General features: G+C 42.3%; 1 protein-coding gene across 1 annotated transcript in view; it reads right to left on the bottom strand.

Moving 5' to 3' along the window:
• The window catches only part of LOC146866022 (transmembrane channel-like protein 2-B), a 704,484-nt gene that overhangs the window by 99,662 nt on the left and 584,404 nt on the right, over positions 1 to 20,418 (bottom strand). The window contains exon 16 of the mRNA XM_085633032.1: positions 14,937 to 15,176. Within this exon, the coding sequence (XP_085489158.1) occupies positions 14,937 to 15,176 (240 nt within the window). The remainder of the gene's footprint in view (positions 1 to 14,936; positions 15,177 to 20,418) is intronic.

Here is a 20,418-nt window from a genome sequence, read left to right as displayed (position 1 = left end):
CAAAAGACTAGCAGGCCAGGGTTCTTGTTCCCCTGTAAAGTTGATGCAAATATCCGACGCAAGAGAAATGTGCTTAAAGTAGACAGTTATCTGCCATGTGACATTAAAACTGTCCCTAAGTACCGAGTCCTGCAGAGATGTACATGCTGTGGGCCTTAAAGCCTCTCTAGACCAGCTGAGCATTGTTGGCTCATTTGATGTAAATGCATTGCAGTTCTAATGTGGTCTGCCGGCAGAGTGTCTTTAAATCAGCTGCAATTACAACATCCCTGCAGGTGCATGGCCGGGTTGCTTAGTCTCCAGACCGAGAGCATGCAATGCAGACTTTAACAATAACATGTTCAAAAACTCTGAAATCAAAAACATTGTGTGTAGTTTTTTAAATTTGATTTGCAAGATTAAGGTGGACATTAACGATCATAGTAATCTGAATCATAGCCCTGCAGCTGCATTCGGCAGTCCCACACGCCAGTGACATGCCCTTAACAACATTGATGCTTAAAACATGGATTGATTTACGAACAATGAGTGTTAAAAAAAGTTAAGGCAATGCATGTCAGCTATTCAATCATGTTGTGTTTATTTCTGTATTTTTTTCCATGCATACTTTGAGCTGTGCAGGTGTTTATGAGAGGCTTTGACGGCGAGCTCTGATGCTGACGCTGAAGCCAAAGTGAAGTGCCTGTCAGTGGGTTGGCCTCTCTGCAGAGCACACAGAACAATGGTCATGTATTTCAGTTGTAATTGCAATTTTGTGAAAATGTATGTTGCACAGATGGCAAAATATTTACAGGGCAAAAGCTAAAGTAAATAATAAATTGCTTAAATGTGAGTGAGTGTAGTGTATAACTGGAATTGGTGAAGTGAGATAGATTTAAGGAAGTACATTCAGGGAAGAGTGAACACAGAGGGTGCTGAAGAGGAAAGAGAGGAGGGTGAAGATGTGCAGATGGATGAGATGTGCAGAGAAAAAGGACATGTATACCTACCATAAAGCGCACATAAATGAAAGCCAAAACTCCTTCCACGGGCCTCAATACTATTAAAATTTCAGAACTGAAACTTTTTGAAGGTTAATTATTTATAACAAATCCTTGTTGTAACTCATTTATGTTAAACAGCTAACAACCATTGATAAAGCCAATCGTACTGACAGGTTTTAGGTGTAGGACATTTTTTGTGGTATATATCTGGATGATGTTGCGTCTCAGAGAGAAACCCAAATACTGATCGGGTAGCACACTATGGGAATCACAGAAACATATTATATTTTACATGTTCCCTTTTAGAGAGTCAACACATTTTCCATCACACTTAAAGACATGTCTTCACATATTTCTATATGACTGACTGAAATCAACAGCTGTGGGTCCTTCCAAAACCTGGCTAGGGCATTTTCTTTCAAAGTTTGATGCCGCATGCATTGCAAGACACTGGGCAAGGACACACTTTAAAAGGCTGGAGTTGTAGCATTGTACAAATTGCACATTACAATAACTATTGAACATATTACTGCAGTAAGCTATAGGGCAGTTTTTTAATGTATTTAATATTTCAAAACTATAAGTCCCCACTGCTTTATAAGCCTTGCTTTATCACCCAATTAATTTGCTTTAAAATGCACGATTTGCCTATTAAAAAAAAAAATCTCTGGAGGAGGATGCAGCCTGGACCCCACGTTTGTCCATTAAGCTTGCCCGCGTCACTCACTACAGATAAACCAAACTTTTAAGCCTCAGTACTTTCAAATGTCACCAGCCATCACAGGGCAACACAGTAATGCACATATAAATGCATTAATTCTCCGGAAGGGTGCGGAGGCAAGATGGCGGCCGACAGTCTGGCCGAGTGAGCTGGTTAGAGATTGACCTCCTCCGCCTGCAATTGCCAAAAGAATGAATCTCAGGACCCATTGAAGAGAAACAAACCTTGATTTGCATAGTAGTCAGCTTCACTGCGGGCGATGCGAGCGGACTGTTTTCTCTCGGAATACCGTGGAAGCGTCTTGCCTGGGTTCTCTGTCTGTCGGGACGACTCAAGGGCTCTGCTTCTCGGTTGCTTGCGGAGGCTGTACCGGAGTTGCTGTCTACGAGAATGCCTCCAAAGACCCAGACACGAGGCGCTGCCTCCACAACGCATGTTACTGCTCCGAAGAACACAGCGAAGTCTGGGGGAGCTGCGGTCCAGTCCCAGGGTACAGCGGGAAGCCGAGCGAGCAATGGAGGAGGTAATGTGGAGGCGAGCATGCAGGGAAACGAGCAGATGCCTAAGCGATTGGGGGCCAAGCCTAGAAATAGACAAACAGTACCCCAGATGTTTAAAAAACAAACAGATAAAGTGACCCAGAATAATGACAATAACGACAGCATGCAGAACATATTCACCCCGGATTGTGATCAGATTCAGTCAGAAAAAATACAGAATGTTACTATCCTGGACCAGGATCAAACAGTATTAGCTCTCTCACACTCTCCTTTGGATCCACTCACTGGGGGAGTTATCAAAGCAACTACAGAGAGAAATAAGGAGGGCGTTGAGGTTGGAGTAATTACAGGAGGTAATAGTCCTATTGTCAGTGAAGTCCGGAAGGATTTTGGATCTCAACCAAAGGGGATGCTGGGAGTTGTGGTCCAGTCAGACCCATTGGTGACTTTACCTCTAGGTCAAGTTATTAAAGATCAGACTGCTCAGGGGGAAATGTTACCTATCCAGAATGAGATGCTGGATACTGAGGGCGATCATTTTTTTTCTCTATCGGATCATACAGCTTCCTCAGACGGTGATACCGCTTTGAGCAGAGACTGGACAGATGACGATAGTGACCCAGGCGATTGGCGCAGTAATGAGGTTTTAAATGCCGATGCAGTCCCTAAAGACTTGGATACAGTCCGCAGAGCACACATTAATCAAGAGCTTCTGCCTCGGGGGGCGGATACAGGCTCTTTGGCTTGGGACTACTCATTCTCTGTTCAACCGGACTTAGAGGGAAAAACAATTATTCAAAATGACATTCATAATGTAACTGGGACTAATCCACCGTCAGGTGAGATAACATTGGTAGTTATCTATCAGACATTAATGGCACACCGTGAAGAAGCTCGCCATGAGAATTCCCGACTGCAGGGGGTATGCCGTTGTGTCCAAAACTCCATTTGGAGGGTAGTTAAGACGTGTTCTGAGATTTCAACGAGAGTTGGTGAAGCAGAAACGAGAATATCTACTTTGGAGGATGACATGCTAGCCCAGAGGAATGCAACTGACGCAATTCAGTCACAAAGGGATGATATCCACTGGAAGCTTGCCGTTCTTGAATATCGAGCCCGGAGGAGCAATTTGAGAGTTCTGGGAGTACCCGAAGGAATTGAAGGCTCGGATGCCAGAAGTTTTATCGCAGCATTGTTTACTGAGGCATTCCCTTAAGTCCAACAGTGGGACTGGCAAAAGGAAATACAGAGAGCCCATCGGTTTCCTTTCAAGATTAAGCAATGACTTGGGCAAGATGACAGCAGGCCTCGAGCAATTTTAATTTGCTTTTCGAGTTTTCTAGCAAGAGAGAAGGTTTACGATCTGGCAAGGCCTCATAAAAAAAGGGTTGGAAGGGGTTGTGAGTTCTTTGTTAGACCTGTTTTATGTCCAGCTACTGTGGAACGGAGGTGGCAGCTCCGGCAGTTAATTGGACCATTTCAGTCAAAGGGAGCTCAGGTGTTTTTACTGTTTCCCTCAAAGCTAAAAATCATTTTTCAGGGTCAGACAAAGTTCTTTGACTCAGAGATTCAGGCAAAGGCATACTTGGAGTCATTGTAAGGGTACAGCCCTCTTTCAGTATTCTTGACTTTGACTTTGATATTTTTTTGTTGAGGGCTCAGGGGTCCTAGGGGGATGTGTGTGTTCACAGGGAAGCACTGTACCATATAGAAAGCAAAGGGTCTTTTGTTTCAACACGGGAAATGAAAGGGGGGAAAAGAAAAAGGGCGGGGAAAAAAAAAATAATAATAATAAAGTCTTTTTTTTTTTTTTTGAGTTTTTGATTTTTACGTTGCACTATGGTTGTGGTGCTCATATACTTTTTTGTACACCCAACTAAGGATCCTTTTGTTTGCCCCTTTTTTTTTTTTTGCTTTCTGGCTTTGGCAGCTGCACAGGAGGAGTCGAGCCGTTAACCAGTCCTTTCCATCGAAAGGACAGAGTCCTTATGCCTCAATTGGGGGGGTATGGGTGGGGGTGTGGGCAGGGGAGGGAGGTGGGAGCGAGGGCACAGGAGCAGCGGTAAGGGGTCAAACGAAAAGTTTCTCATTTTTTAGGAGGAAATTAGCTCAGGATCAGACTAAGCGGCGTATTGAGGAATTGGGGACCGCAGAGACTCAGTTGGTGTGCGCTATAAGAGAGGGTCATGAGATTTTGGAAATTCAGTCACAGATAGCTAGAGTAAGGACCTCTCTGTTGAAATTCTTTGGTCAGGATCTTGCGGCAAAATATATACAATTTAGATCACAGATTTTCGAATTTGGGGAAAAAGCTGGCAGGGTTTTAGCCAAGCGGTTGCATGATAAAGGATTGGCTAATCATATTCTAAAGATCAAGGACTCCCAAGGCTGTATACGAGATACTCCGGAGGGGGTCATTGAGGTCTTTAGGCAGTTTTATTGTCGTTTGTATACACAGGAAGATGGTCTATCTAACATGGAGGGAAAAATAGGAGATTTTTTACAGGATCTCACCACCACTCATATCTCCGCTCAGCAAAATGAAATTCTCTCAGCTCCTATAGAATGGGAGGAGGTTGAGTTGGCAATTAAGTCCCTAGCCAGTGGAAAAGCTGCAGGTCCGGACTCCATCCCTCTTGAGTTTTATAAGTTGTTCTGTCGGAAATACAAGCAGAGATGCTGACTGTTTTTAGAGGTGCACAGGGAGGACATATACCAGATTCCTGGCGCCAAACAACTATCATTCTCATTAAAAAAAAGACAAACCCGAATTAGATCACGCATCGTTCCGTCCAATATCGTTAATAAACGTGGACAGTAAAATTTTAGCCACTAGATTAGCAGCTTTGATCTCTCCTTTAGTGTCTTTACGACAGCATGGCTTTATCCCAGGCAGAGATACAGCCGACCATGTTCAGCGGGTAATAGCTCTTTTAGACTGGGCTCAAACGGCCCATTATCCCCTCGGTGCGATCCTGTTGGACGCCGAGAAGGCGTTTGACAGGGTCGCCTGGGGGTTCTTGTGGGCAGTTTTGCGCTGGAAGGGGTTTAGTTTGGAATTTCTCCATTCACTCCAGTCGCTTTATAAATCTCCAGAGGCGACCCTCTCGATCTCAGGATTGCGCTCAAGTTCCTTTTGTATTGGAAGGGGCACTCGACAAGATTGCCTCTGTTCGCCCCTCTTATTCGCTCTATATATAGATCCGCTTTTAGGTAAAATAGAGAAATGTGTAGAAATACCTCCGGTCAGGATTCCTTCAGCAGAGTATAAGGCATTAGCCTATGCTGATGATATTGTAGTATTGACTAGTAGTGTGGCACTGGCATTTCCAGCTATTAAGAGCCTCACAGAACAGTTTGGACATCTGTCTGGTTACAAATTCAATGTCACTAAAACTCAAGTGATTCAGTCAGCATCTATGGGTCCGTCCGATGCCCCGGTGGTGCAGACCGCGGGATACTTAGGGGTTACAATAATGGCTGCAGTAGAAAACATTCCAGACTTGAATATTTTGCCTGTAATTAAAGCAACCAACTCGCTATTGACAAGGATAGATAATCTTCATCTGTCTCTGTACGGTCGGGGAAACGTATTGAAAATGTTGGTCTTACCAAAGTTTTTATACCTTTTCAGGACCATTCCATTGGAGTTTTCTCATGCAAGCTTAACTCAAGCTGAAAGGTGTTGCAACAGATTTCTTTGGAGTTACCATCGCCCTCGGAGAGCAGCTAAATGGATGTACCTTCCGAGGGAGAGGGGAGGATGGGCAATACCTAATTTAATGCTGTACTATTGGTCAACTTTTATTCAACACTTAGCCGTACCGCTTTTTGGGGATAGGGCATGGGTACCACAATGTTGTAGGCCTTCCATTTTTGAAATAGGTTTGGGAGAAGAAGTTAAGGGAATATTAGTTCGTGTACTGGAACCCAGTTATTACAAAAAGACTAAGTTTAAGGTAATAATAGCAATGTTCTCACTTTGGCGTAAGATCCGTCGTAAATATCAGATTCCTAAAATTAATAATTATACTCCCCTTGCCGCGGCAGGACTTCTACCTCCTATTTTTCAAGATCTAATTTTATTTAGGTGGATCTCACAGGGGGTAAGGACCATAGGAGATCTTGGAACTGAGGGAGCATTGGCCTCGTTTGAGTTTTTGAGGGAGAAATTTAGTTTGAATCCACACGACTTCTTTAAGTACTTACAGATTCGTAGTTTTGTAGAGAAAGCAAAGGGGCAGGATCTTGGTTTTTTTAAGAAAAATCCACTCATGGAATTGATATTAAAACGCTCCAGAATAGGCATGCTGTATCAATGCCTACTCTCTAGTTTTCCAGACGATATACTCTTACAGAATGCTAAATGGGAAACAAAATTAGGTAAAACAGACTTAAATATTTCTCAGGCTTTAGAATTGGCAAAAAATGTTTTTATGTCAGGAAGCTTACGGTCTCAAAGCTATATGGCACTGTTTGACCTGTACTACACCCCGGCTAAAATTGCTAAATGGGGAGGTATAGGAGGTCATCAGTGCTCGAGATGTGGGCTGGCAGCTGCTAATGATTTACACATGTTTTTCTCTTGTCCCAAATTGCATATATTTTTCCACGACATAGAAGTTTTTTAAAACTCTAAACTCAATATTTCAGTTGTTTTTTCGGCAGAGTTTGTTATATTTGGTTGTGAGAGTGGCCGTCTGAAGCAGAGAACTAGGTATGAGACTGCTTTCCTGTTCATAGTTATGTCTGTGGTAAGACTGTCAATAACTTCGGAGTGGATAAGTCCTGATGCCCCTACTTTCTTAAATTGGAGAGCAAGGATTCTGGCTTTATATAATTTAGAATCAGCTATTTTTTCAAGATGGGGTAGAAGAAGGCGCGAGATGGGGCAACGCATCTGGGACCCTTTGGAAAAATGGATTAAGGAATAGTTAAAAGTGGATCAGCTAAACATGAACTTACTCATTATATTATGCTGTATACCTTTTTTCCTTTTTTTCTGTATCTGACTTTATAATCCCTGGTAGGTGCATCTGAAGCTAATTGTGTGGGAATGTATTATGCACTGTAAAGAGCTTATGTTTTTGTTTTTGCTTTCTTCTTATTCATTGTTGATTGTTCCAAGCTTCTTAAATAAAAAGTTATTTAAAAAAAAAAGTAAATGCATTAATTCTACTGGGCGTCTAAACCTACATGCCCTTTTATAAACTAGGGATTACTGGTAGGCTGTCAGTACCAGTTATATTTACACCTAATTTGCACGTCCTTACAATCAGAGCCCAGGACTCAGTCAGTTACCACGAGTTCCAAGCAAACAAATGGGGGGTGATCAAGACAAAAAGGTTTGCTTTCTCACACCTACAACTGAGCTTATTTAGCCAAAATTAAATTCTGCTTGGGAAAAAAATGTTGGAATGTAAATAAATTAAATGGATCTTTGAGTGAGAGGGTATGCTGAGTTTGGTATGCCTATTTCTGATTTTGGATGTTTGATACCAGAGTAAACTTCATGCAGCTTTTGGTATTTTGTAGTTGTGTCTAGCCATTGCATGATCTATATTGTTAAAGCAGTTATAGTATTATTAACACTGCTGTTTGAGGCCTGAACCTGTAAGGCTGAATTAACATCTCTGCTCTTCGATCCTGTGTATTCTCTGTAAATTGAGTGGTAGCATTGCTGTGTGTGCCTGTAGGATTTCATTACAAGACCGGAGGCTACCATTATGCTTACACTTTTAATTGCGTCACCAGGACAGCCGCATACATCACAAAGGAAGTATTCCAAATAGAACATTAACCACAGTAAAAGGCATGAGCCCACAGTATTCTGCCTCTTTTAAATGCGGCTCCAGGCAGATAAGTTATCCCTTACATTTCTTCTCTTGCTATACTTTAACTGTATTGATATTTTATAAATATTTGCTCTTATTCTATGTATCTGACTCCTTTACATACTTCTCTTAGTGTTACTGAGATTGTATATATATTTCTGTCGTGTTACGACTGCTTTACATATTTCTCTTAGTATTACTGAGATTGTATACATATTTCTCTTCGTATTATTGAGATTGTTCTGGTTTTATTCTCATTTTAACACATTCTACAGACGCTTTCCCTCAACTTAAACTAACGTTTTTTGGAGTCACCCCCATTTCCCTTCCCTTCGTTTCGGTCTTCCTTTCTCCAATTTATGGAGCTGGGATGATGATCACGCGTCTTTCCGATCGTTCCCGATTTGTTTAATTTTAAGCTAAGTGCGTTTTTTATCTTGCTTCGCATTTCGACCGTCGCACTGAATTCAAAGGAATGAACCTTGCGTCGCGTTGCCAAGGAACATTCCTCTATGCCTCCGGCTGTCCCTGCTTACGCGTCTGAGTTCCATGGCAACCAACAAGCAAATATCCTTCGGTGATCGCGCTCGAGCGCATTTTAATCACCGGAGGACGACGGTTGACTCGCTGGCACAGTTTTTTCATGTTCTCTTGCCTGCTTTTAGCAGAAAGACTATTAGAAATATAGGAATAATTACTCCTCATTCTCCAAATTAATTATTCCAACCCTTTACCTTTATTCTAAGTTTTAAAAAAAAAAAAAAAAGGGGAAGAGAGAGTGAGATTAGATTTATTTGTTAATTTATATTAAAAAAAAAAAAAAAGGGATATATAATAATTTAATTTTACCATGTCTGACTTTGATTCAGACGAAGCTGAGGCTAGCGCCCCTACCCCCAAATTTAATAATGAGGCCTTTAAAGACATCATCCACGAGGAGATGAGATCCTGTATGTTGGAAACCCTGTCCAAAGTTATCACTGCTAAAAGATCTTTCCCATCTGACGAGGACAATTCTACAGAACAACATACTAGCGAAGATCTCACTAATATAAAGGGAAAAAGAGCAAAAAAATGTAATAACATAGAGTTTTTCCCGAAGAGCACTGGAGGTCCTAGTACCTCTACTTTTACAAGAGGCCACCATACCTCTTTTTCCATGGGTGTCCCTAGCGGCACAACATATAAAGGTGTCCCCAGCGGCACAACGCATAAAGGTGTCCTAAGCGGCACACAATATCAAGGTGTCCATCGCGGCACAAAATATCTAAGTGCTCAAAATGACCTCAATGATACCAATAATGATGATGATGATCTTTACTTTGATGATGATGCCTCTAATTCACCTGACGAATATGTCCTAGACTTAGACCATGATGATTTAGAGTTTAGCTCTCTTGACGACGACCTCGCTCACTCTTCCAAAGATGCCATCCTTGACCCTCTAGGACAAGAAATGTTCTCTCCCCTTAACATCAAGCATCCGAGGAGCTCGGAATGGACCCCTCAGGACCATGTGAGTAAATTCATCATTAAGTGGCTTAGAAACCCGCTTGACAGGGACGCTAGAAACCTGCTAAGAGCAGAATGTTGCCGACCCAACATTGGAGATAGAGCTTCTCAGACCCCAAATCTCGACCCAGAACTTATAAAGTACCTTTTCAAGCTGGGAAGAGACCCTAGGAAGGGTATGGAGAGATCTCTAAAAGGCTGCCAAGATAGGGTCCTTGACATCTTGGGCCCCCTGGCAAGAATCATTGATATTTCAGAAGAAAGCCATATTAATGGCATTTCCCTCGACACAGAACTCATTAGAGGTCTTAGTCAAAGAGCCCTCGTCCTCTTAGGCAACGCAAATGCCATCCTAAATTCTGAGAGGGGAAGAGTGGTCCTCACCAAAATTAGCCCCAAACTCAGTGATCTAGCTGACAAAGAACCTTCTGCCAACCCTAAGGGCTTGCTTTTCGGAGAAGACCTGATTAAGACTCTAGGGAAATACGTTTCTACATTCACAGCCCTAGATAAAGCGCATCAAAATATGAAGAGAGTGTTTAATTCTAATAACCTTTTCGGAAGGGCCGGTAGACGGGGCCAGTCTTCCGGCCGATTCAACAGAAGGCCCTATCCTAGAGGAAGAGGATATGGCGGAAGGGGCTTCTTCAACCCAAACACTCCCCAATTCTTTCCGCAAAGAGGAAGAGGTTTTCGCTCTAGAAGCTTCAGATCCCGCAGAGCGCCTACCGACAACAACAACCAAAGTGAGTACAATTTCTCTTTCTTCTCCTTCCACCCCTTTCCCGAAAGTGGGTGGGAGACTCAAACTCTTTTTCAACAACTGGAAGTTGATAACACAGGACCCATGGGTTTTAAATACCGTCAGGGGTTTCATGATAGACTTTACACAAACCCCTTACCAATCTTCTTTCCCAAAAGAAATGCCTCTGTCCCTAGATCAGGAAAAGATTATAGAAGAGGAGATCTCTTCCATGCTTCAGAAAGGTGCTATAGTAGAAGTCCCCTTAGGAATGCTAAAACTCATCAGCACCCTTTTCCTGGTCAAGAAGAAAGACAAAGGGTGGAGACCCGTCATAAATTTAAGAGCCCTCAACAAATTCCTTGTTTACAGACATTTCAAGATGGAGGGCATTCATCTTCTCAGGGATTTACTTCTAAAAGACGACTGGCTTGTAAAGTTAGACCTAAAAGACGCCTACTTCACGATTCCTATGGCCAAAACCCACCAACCCTTCCTTCAATTTCTTTGGAAAAACCGTCTTTTCCAATTCAAAGCTCTCCCCTTCGGACTTTCTTCAGCCCCCTGGTGTTTCACCAAGGTAATGAGATCAATCGCTTCATGCTTAAGAAAAAAAGGTATTCGCATGATACTTTATCTAGACGATATCCTCATCCTCTCTCAGGACCATTGTCAAATTCTCCAAGATCTAAATACTGTGATGGACCTTTTGGAAAACCTGGGGTTTATTATAAACAGAGAAAAATCCATCCTTTCACCTTCAAAAAAACTGGAATTCCTTGGTTTTTCAGTAGATACCACAAGTTGTCTTCTACTTCTTCCTCCAAAAAAGATATCGAAAATAAAAAAAGAAATAAGACATATCCTAAAACTTCAGAGTTTTCCCCTAAGGGAACTAGCCAGATTACTAGGTCTCCTTTCCTCTTCGATTCAAGCCATCTTCCCAGGCCCTCTAAATTATCGTGCACTTCAGAGGGTGAAAGCGAGGGCCCTTCAATCGGGCCTCTGGTACGGAGACCTTATCTCGCTAGACCAGGAGGCCAAGGTAGAACTGACCTGGTGGTTAGACAACCTAGAGGCATGGAATGGGAAAGCAATTTTTGGATCAACTCCCGAATTCGTTTTAGAATCAGATACCAGCCTTCATGGCTGGGGAGCATGCTTTCAAGGCCAGAACACTGGTGGAATTTGGTCTCTGGAAGAATCCTTACATCATATACATTTTCTGGAATTGACAGCTGGTCTTTACGCCCTGATGAGCTTCCAACAATTCATTCAGGGCAGGTCTATCATCCTAAAAATGGACAATATCTCCGCCGTCGCCTACATAAATCGGCTAGGTGGAACCAAATCTGCCGACCTATCCAATCTTGCCAAGAAACTTTGGATGTTCTGCTTGGAACACAAAATCGCCTTAAGAGCCGAATATCTCCCAGGCAAATCCAATGTATCGGCAGACTGGAACTCAAGATTCCTTTTGGACTTCAGCGATTGGAAACTCAACGTCTCCGTTTTCAATTCCCTCAACTTCTACTGGGGACCTCTAGATTTAGACCTCTTTGCCAGCAGACTAACCTTCCAAATCGTGAATTATTACAGTTGGATGCCAGACCCGGGTGCTCTGGCAGTGAATGCCTTCCTCCAACCTTGGCAAGGCAGAAACAGCTACGCCTTTCCCCCTATTCCATGATTCAAAGAGTGCTTCAGAAAGTCAGACTCCACCAATGCTCAATCGTGTTAATCACTCCCTTCTGGCCCTCTCAAGCCTGGTTCCCAACGGCCCTAGAGATGAGTTACGACTTCCCATTCCTAATTCCCTTCCTTGCGGACCTTCTTACAGACATAGACGGTCATCTTCACCCCATGGTTCAATCAGGGAAACTGAACCTTCTTGCCTGGAGAGTGTCAGGAGATCCAATGACCTCTCAGGACTTTCGTCAACAGCTTCAACTCTCCTCGGCGAATCTTGGGCCCCTGGCACACACTACCGATACAACAACATTTGGAAATCTTGGGTTCGTTGGTGCTTGGAAAGGAATCTGGATTCCGTACAGGCACCTATCATTGACATAGTCAATTTTCTGGTCGAACAATTTGAAAGAGGCCTTAGTTATAGATCTATCAATTGTTATAGATCTGCCATCTCCGCTGGTCACTCCCTTATTAACGGTAAAACTATTGGTAAAAACGCAATTGTTTGCAGGGTTCTTAAAATTATAAGACTCAGAAGACCTCCTAAACCCAGATATCAATCCCTCTGGGACGTGAACCTGATCCTTGACCTTTTTTCTAATTGGCCTATTAATTCACTCTTAGACAATAAAAAACTTTCTATTAAACTGGCTACTTTACTTTGCTTAATTTCCTGTCGTAGAGTCAAAGCTTTGGAGATATCTAATAGATCCTATACCATGTTTGGAGTTAACTTTGAACTCTTCAGAAGAACAAAGACCATGTCCAATTCTATCTTTTATCCTCGTTTCGATGATTATCCCAAACTCTGCGTGGTTGATTGTATGAAAGAATACGATTCTAGAATGAATTCTCTTCGACCTCTTAATGCGACACAGTTGCTCATTTCTTTCGTAAGACCACACAAACCTGTTTCTTCTAGGTCTATCTCTAGATGGGTTAAGATTGTGTTAAACCTAGCAGGTATCGACCTTAATATTTTTAAACCACACTCTATCAGAGGTGCTATGGCCAGTAAGTCTTTCTGGTTCGGAGGTAAGTTGGATGATATCCTCAAGGCTGCTGATTGGTCTAATGCTCGGACCTTTGCTCATCATTACTGTAAACCTATCCCGCATGTGTCTGACGTAGTATTACAAAGCTACCAACAAGCATAATGGTAGCCTCAGGTCTTGTAATGAAATTGCGATTCTCCTATTAACATGACCAGAGAATCTGGATTTCATTAAAGACACGGAGGCTAACATTATCCCCCCCCCCCTCCTCTTTCCCTTTGGAGGTTGTTATGCTTCTATAGAAGTTATTCTAATGTTTATTGTTCAATTCTATAGATTTTGGTTGACTTGACTTGTTATTGTTGACCTGACTTATGTTTTTCATACATTGTTGTTTGACATCAGTCTTTTGCTCTTGTCATACTTGCACTAATTTTCTCTCTTTTGCAGATGCTCTCTAAAGAATTTTGGATTAGAGTCTCTTCCTTCTTCTCCATCTTCGGTGTCCTTCCTTCTGTGACTTCCTACGTTTCATCATCAAGACGTTTTCTCTTCACTTACTAAGTTCAAAGGATTTTATCGAACTTATCCTGTTTTCTTCGCGATTTAAAAGAGGCAGAATACTGTGGGCTCATGCCTTTTACTGTGGTTAATGTTCTATTTGGAATACTTCCTTTGTGATGTATGCGGCTGTCCTGGTGACGCAATTAAAAGTGTAAGCATAATGTTAGCCTCCGTGTCTTTAATGAAATCCAGATTCTCTGGTCATGTTAATAGGAGAATCGCAATTGGTCCAGATTTGCTGTCTACGTCCAATGAAAGGGAGATACGTACAGTTTAAGATTTTTCCTTTCTGCCCATTCTAAGTCGGTTCTAAGACATAAACACAAAACTGAGGCTCTTCCTGGAAGAGAAAGGGTATAAAAATGAAAGCAAGTGAAAAGAAGACATGCAGAGGATGAGGAATAGGTTTTGAAAATGATAGGCCATCTGAAATTGCAGCTTTTATCTCTATAGCCAATATTTAAAGAAATTGTGCTGAAAACCCACTGACTTGCCACCATGTTGTGAAGGATTTCTGGGAGAAGGTGAACCCCAAAACTCCTGGGAATGGAAATGCATGAGTGTCACACCTAGGCCTGGGCTAAAATTCCGTTCCGCTCGCGGAAACTGCGATAATTTGACATTTTCGCGTTCCGCGGAGAGCGCGAAAATGTAAAAATTTCCGCAATCCACATTTTACCGGAAATGTTATGCTTGCTCGCGCTGTAAAATAATACATTCTCGCGCGCGCGCGATCGCCTTGCCTGAATCCCCACGTTCGCCGACAAGTTTTCCCGATCCGGTCGCATTCTCCACGAGATGTTGGATTGTTGGTAGCCATTTGCGCTGTCTCGCGATAGTTCGCGCCCGCAGTAATGTCATTCGTAGCGCGATCACCTCTTTCTTCTCACGATCATGCACCGCGAGACAAGTGAAAACAAGATGGCCGCGCCCGCGAGCATCCACATGGGTAAGTTGGCGAGCCGCGACCACGCAGAAAATACCGCGAACGGGCGGGAAAAAATCTTCCGCATCTTCGCGATATTTCCGCGTGTTTGCGGAGATTTTTAACATTTTCGCGATAATTTGCGAAAGTGATTTTCGCAAATTCCGCCCACCCCTAGTCACACCACAAAATATTGCAAAATCACTACTCTGATTTTATGTAAAGATCGACCAATAAAATGCACCTAGTGGTTCGTTTTCAAATTGCTCAAAGGGAGTGAAAAAGCCAAAAAGCCTTCTAAAGGGGGTGAAGCTTGATCACGTTGTCCAATCGAGGTGGTATTTTCTCCCTATTCATTTCTCCATTTACCAGGCACCACTACAGTTAATTTTAACGTAAATGCGGTTAACCTTTGATGAAATCCCTTTACTGTCGATACTGCCATATAAACATATTGTACCACAGTACCTGAATGGTCCACAGTCAAACGAAGGAGGCAGTGACATTATCGTGTAAGCCACTGGCAGCAGGCTCATGAAAAGGACAAGCAGCAGCAGCCCCATGTAAAAGTTGTTTGATTTTGAAGCTTTGAATACACGCTCATGAGGGACATTGCTGCTCATAACAGCCCAGACCTGGAAGTACATTGACGTTATCAGACGCAGTATATTCAGTCCAATAAGACCTGGTGCATAAAAGGCGCCCATCCTAAAAGGAGACAGAAAATACAAACGGTTGTCAATAAATACCCTGAATAAAATACAGCTGGGCATACAAAAATCACTGCATGAATATGAATACATTCGAACATGTTTTCATATCTGCTCTTTTGTCATCATTTTAAATTAATGTTCTGCTTGCCCAGAACATTCTAATTTCACTCAAAATTAAAAGAAAACAGAAATTAGCGGACTGAACAAACTAATCTGGCCTGAAAATGTTAACATTTCTGAATTCAAGACTGATCTTCTTGCCTGCAAGATTAATCTAAAACACGTATCGCATCGCATGGCCAACCTGCTTTCACACACCCCTCCATCCATGCCCACGCTCTAACGCATTATAAGTAGGTCTCCCGGTTTTATGCTATTTATATTTTTGTAATTTCCATCTGTATTTTTCCATAGGTGCAAACATGAAAAGAGCACAACCGTGGTCATCATGCAAGTCATTAACATGCATGTCACTGAAGCCATGCAATAAAAAAAAGAAAAGGAAATGTAGCATAAGTGATTTGAAAAGTGTATGTCTATGTTGGGGGTTCATATTAAGGTGCATAATAACAAGGCAAATACTTTGGAAAAACTGTACAGATGCAGGTACATTCAAAATGCCAGAATTAGGTGGGTTTTTCTGCTTCCAAGTGTTATTTTAATTAGATATGTAGATATCTAGCTGCGTGGCTACTTCTAGAAATATTGAGGCACATAGTCCACTCAAAATGTTAAAGTGTGTGATGGAGGAAAGGCCCTCAGGCAGTAGATCAACAGATGGGGCTGATCCGAGAGGACATTAAGCCACCTTACATGGAGCACAAGACATGTTGGGTAGTATCACAAAACATTTTCGACTGCAGCTTTTTCACTTCCTTGGTGGTAAATTAAGGCAGCGCTTGTTGCAAACACAGCTCATTGTATTATACAAGCAGGTTTCTGGATGTGGTAATGCGTGCCAAGAAAGTTTGAACATATTTGTTGTGTAGCATTTTGTTATGGTGATATGATATGTTGTTATTTTTTTGTTGCTTTGTTATATTGTTTCATATGTTGTTGTGTTAGCTGTTATTTGTTGTTGTTTACTTTAGAGATGTAATCAAATGCTGCTACATTTCCAGCCAACAGAAGCAGAGGCTTTCAAAAAGTCCTGTGACTGATAACTATTTGCCATACTCTAATGTAGTGAAATAGCACAACTCCAGCTCTTTAACTATTTAGGATGCCCAGCCCAAAATTGTGGCAAAGGGCATGTCCTAAGTTCGCGCTAGTAGGGCTATTTTGATGTGATACAGCCCTTTATATTTACACTTCAATATTTACTGTGGCCCTTACAAGAAGAATTAACATGTATAAGAAATTCAGCTAAGCAGGTATAATTTGAGGGTATGAAGTTTATTTGATAGTTAATTAAAACCATTCAAACAATTAAAACATGCACTCTCAATGCTTATGATACCATTTAAACAATTGGATAATTAAGAATATGTACTTTACCGCTGCATAATTTGGGGGTGTAGGAGAGGGAACACTAATAGCAAGTGCAATATATGCAACCTACCTCTTACCTGGATCGCTGACATTCCAAAGGGCTGATGCCGCGGTGAAAAGAGTGAAGCGGCCACCGCAACCCAGTTAGCCTCTGTTTGCATGGGGCGAATGCTACTCTGCACCCCCTCCCCTCATAACAATGAGGTGCACTGTCAGCTGCCTCGAAGCCAGGACCAACTTGCCCTCACTGGCCAAGCCACAGGCCCCCGTCAAAACACCACAGTCAAGGAGACTAAAAGTACATTAAACAAAAATGTAATCTACCAAGTACCAGCTATATAAGTAGACCAAAAATCGCTGCCCGGGGGAGCAGACCTCCCAGTGGTCGGCTGCCCTCCAAATTCCCCTTTCCCGTCTTCCATTTCTCTGTCATAACATGGATGCCTCTGGGCTCTGCTCCTTAAGCTGCAAACCCTTTGGAGCCATGGCATTGCCCCAGTGGCTCCCAACGAATCCTTCCTGTCATTTAATCCTCGGAAATGTTTGACCCACTTACCATAAAAGTTGCTGTTTTTGTCCGTTCATGTTTCCCTTCTACTTATTCATGTAATGCCCACCTATTATATTGTGCTAACTACAGTCCTGCTAATGCTTGTACAATGTTTAATTTAAAAGCAACAAAAAAAAGCTTTACACATAAGTAAATACAAAACGACTAAAGCGCATGGTGCTTTCTGAAAGCTGTGTGTTCCGGTGGGCTACACCTATGCCACTTTTTGGCAGGAAGCAGAGAGTTCTAATTATCCTGTGAAATGTTGACCTAAGAATCTAGTGGTTTCTGAAAGTCACGCCTTCTGGTGGGTCGCATCGGTGCTGCTTCTAGGGAGACCACATACGCTCCTCATTACACTCTTACACATAGAACCTGAGTATGAGTTGCCTGAAGTGTTATGGCCAGGACACCTTTCCTGGCTCAGTGTTTCTGCACCCAGTACTGCAGGGTTTGGAAACACTAGGCTTGTTTTTACTGAGTGCAAAATGGTGGAGATGTCCAGGCACAGACTGCAGGCAGAGGCGCAGACTGACTCACTTCCCCATCCCCCATCCTGCAGCACAAGGGAGCAAATAACTGCCGTACCAGCCCTGTTCCGCCACACTCCTACGCTCCATTACATGCTTGAAGCAGATAGTAAATGGCAATGGTAAATGGCACAGTATGGGGCAGGAAAAGGGATTGACCTATGGAAAAGGACCTAGTAAGTCTACTTGTTATTTACCATTCCATGGTCAATAAGTTGTAATACTTGTTGTTAGGTACAGCAGGCATACTGGCTGAACTCAAAGACCCCGGCTCTCAGTATCCCACACTAAATAGAAATGGGATACTCATAATGAGACCCATCAAGAAAAGTACTTGTGTTTTCTGGAAGCTATTTGTTCTGGTAGGTTGCAACAGTGCTGCTTCTTGGTGGACTTCTTTTTCAATCCAACCGACAGACTAACATGTCCACCGCTCAAGTTAATTTCATATTTCCCTAAACTAATTTCTCACTAATCCTGTTTGGGTTCCAGAGTAGCGTGCTACGTGCCAAAAAGCACTTCAACACCTTATCAGGGGTAGCAAGCGCAATATAAATGCAAACCCTTCACTCTGCTATCCCTCCACTATCCTTTTTCAATCTAACTGACAGACTAACATGTCCACTTCTCAAATTAATTTCATAGCTCCCTATGCTAATTCACCACTAATCCTTTTTGGGTTCCGGACTAGTGTGCTACTCGCTTAAAAAGCACTTCGACACCTCGGCAGGGGTAGTAAGCACTATATAAATGCAATTACAATTACACTTACAATATATTCATATGAAATGCCGTTATTATAGACGTCCTTACAGCTGACTATTTGTTGGATTTCCAAAGTGTTGAAAATATTGCTTGAAATTATAATTACCATGGTATTGAAGAAAAACTACAGAGACCAGAGTCACCATCAGTTTTGAGTGTAAGTGAGAGTTCAGGCAGTTTCTGAAGGCTGTGGAAGAGAGGTCCTGCCTGATGTATTAGGGGATGTTGCGTGGTGGCTTTGTTCCCAGGTAGCAGCAGTTGTTACTGCAGAGATGTCTCCGTCTGAGTTTCAGTGTGTTTCTCAGGTAGTGGCCAGTGTTCAGTTTCAGAGCTTTGAAAATGATACATGTCAATCCAAAAGGCTTGGAGGCTCAGCCATTCAAGTTAGATGGGGCAAATGGTCAAACGTCCAAGGGTTTTTAGATCATTATTACAGCTGCATGAAAGGCTGCTTTTAATGGGGCTATTATTTGGGTATGAGTCTACTGACTTACTTCATTCGTCCTCGCTGGTGTTGTGTACCCTAAATCAGTGATTTTAAGGGGTGCCAGTGTTCGCTTATGGTTTAATATGAAACTTAGAGATTTTACTTTTTGTACTAACTCAAACCTCTCTGAAGTATGCAAGCCATACTGGAACGTAGTATTAAAAATTCAGTGTTATATTGGTTCAGTATTCACTCCCTTTTAATCTTTCATCTTTGTACTTTTTGAAAACAGTCATTAATGTAGATGATGAAGGTGTCATTATTTTATTTTTATTTAAATCTGTGTATCATTAGCATGTTGATGGTAATAGAAGCTGAACGTACCACAGACGTTTCAAAGATGTTTAAATGCAGGTTAAATAAGGGGGGGGGGGTGCATAACCTTGCAGGACATTCAATGATGTTCAAAGGGGGTGCTAGAATGAGTCTTCGGTTTCAATGTACGGTAGAGATCATTTCATTCCAGTCATTCCATTGGAAAACTGCTCCATCCCACCAAAATATGTGGCGCATTAAGTAGTATTTCGTAGTTAACTGTAAGAAATTGTATCACTTGTTGAAGAAGGTTAGAACTCACAATCTTTTTCAGGGTAGCTCACAAAAGTCACTTAGTAAGCCTATGCTTACCCCTCTGGTAGCTTGGCACAAATTAATTTAGAAAAATAGAGAATACTTTAATAAACAAAATCACCCAAAAGAACAAAAATCGAAAAGCAGAATCAGAGTTTTGAATTAAAAAAATGTGAGGTTCAAAATAGTGCTAAAAAGCATGAAGCACCAACTGTCAATCAATCAATCAGGGGGTTTGTGTAGCGTGGCTACTCACCAATGACGGTCTCAAGAGGCTGGGTTATTTGTGGTCATTTAGTCATGCTGGGCCATGTTATAGTGAACAGCCAAGGCAGACTGCAATGGACCATGAGTTCCATACAGAGGCAATGTTCATCCTGGTGAAAAGGTTTAATTTTAGACTTAGGGTGTAATTATGACGTTGGCGCAGTTGTGCTAGCTCTCCACTCGCAAGGCTGCGCCAAAGCCGAGCAAAGGCCTGATATGAGCTCAACTCGTCCTTTTGCCTTTCCCATGGCTGTGCCAGAAAAGCAGGCACCGTAATGGGAAAGGCAAAAGTGTTCCAGCACAGCATGGATGGTCATGTCCATGCCGTGCTGGAACTGAGTACATCCCCATGGCGGGGGGCACGTGGGCCCTATAGAGCTCCCTTTGTTCTTCCACCACCAGCCTTTTCATGGCGAGGAGCCCACTACCGCCAACAACCGCCAATGTATCGTGTCCGATCGCCCAACTCGGAATATGGTGGTTAGACAGCCCTTAACATTTTGAAAAGATGCAGCACCGAAGTCAAGATTGATAGTGCCTGTTGCATATGCTTTCAAACACTTTGAACACGTTGGCA

Source organism: Triturus cristatus, chromosome 2_1, assembly GCF_964204655.1.
Source record: "Triturus cristatus chromosome 2_1, aTriCri1.1, whole genome shotgun sequence".
In the NCBI taxonomy this organism is placed as follows: domain Eukaryota; kingdom Metazoa; phylum Chordata; class Amphibia; order Caudata; family Salamandridae; genus Triturus; species Triturus cristatus.
Note: the sequence above shows the minus strand (reverse complement) of the source record. Positions and strands in the feature narration are given on the sequence as shown.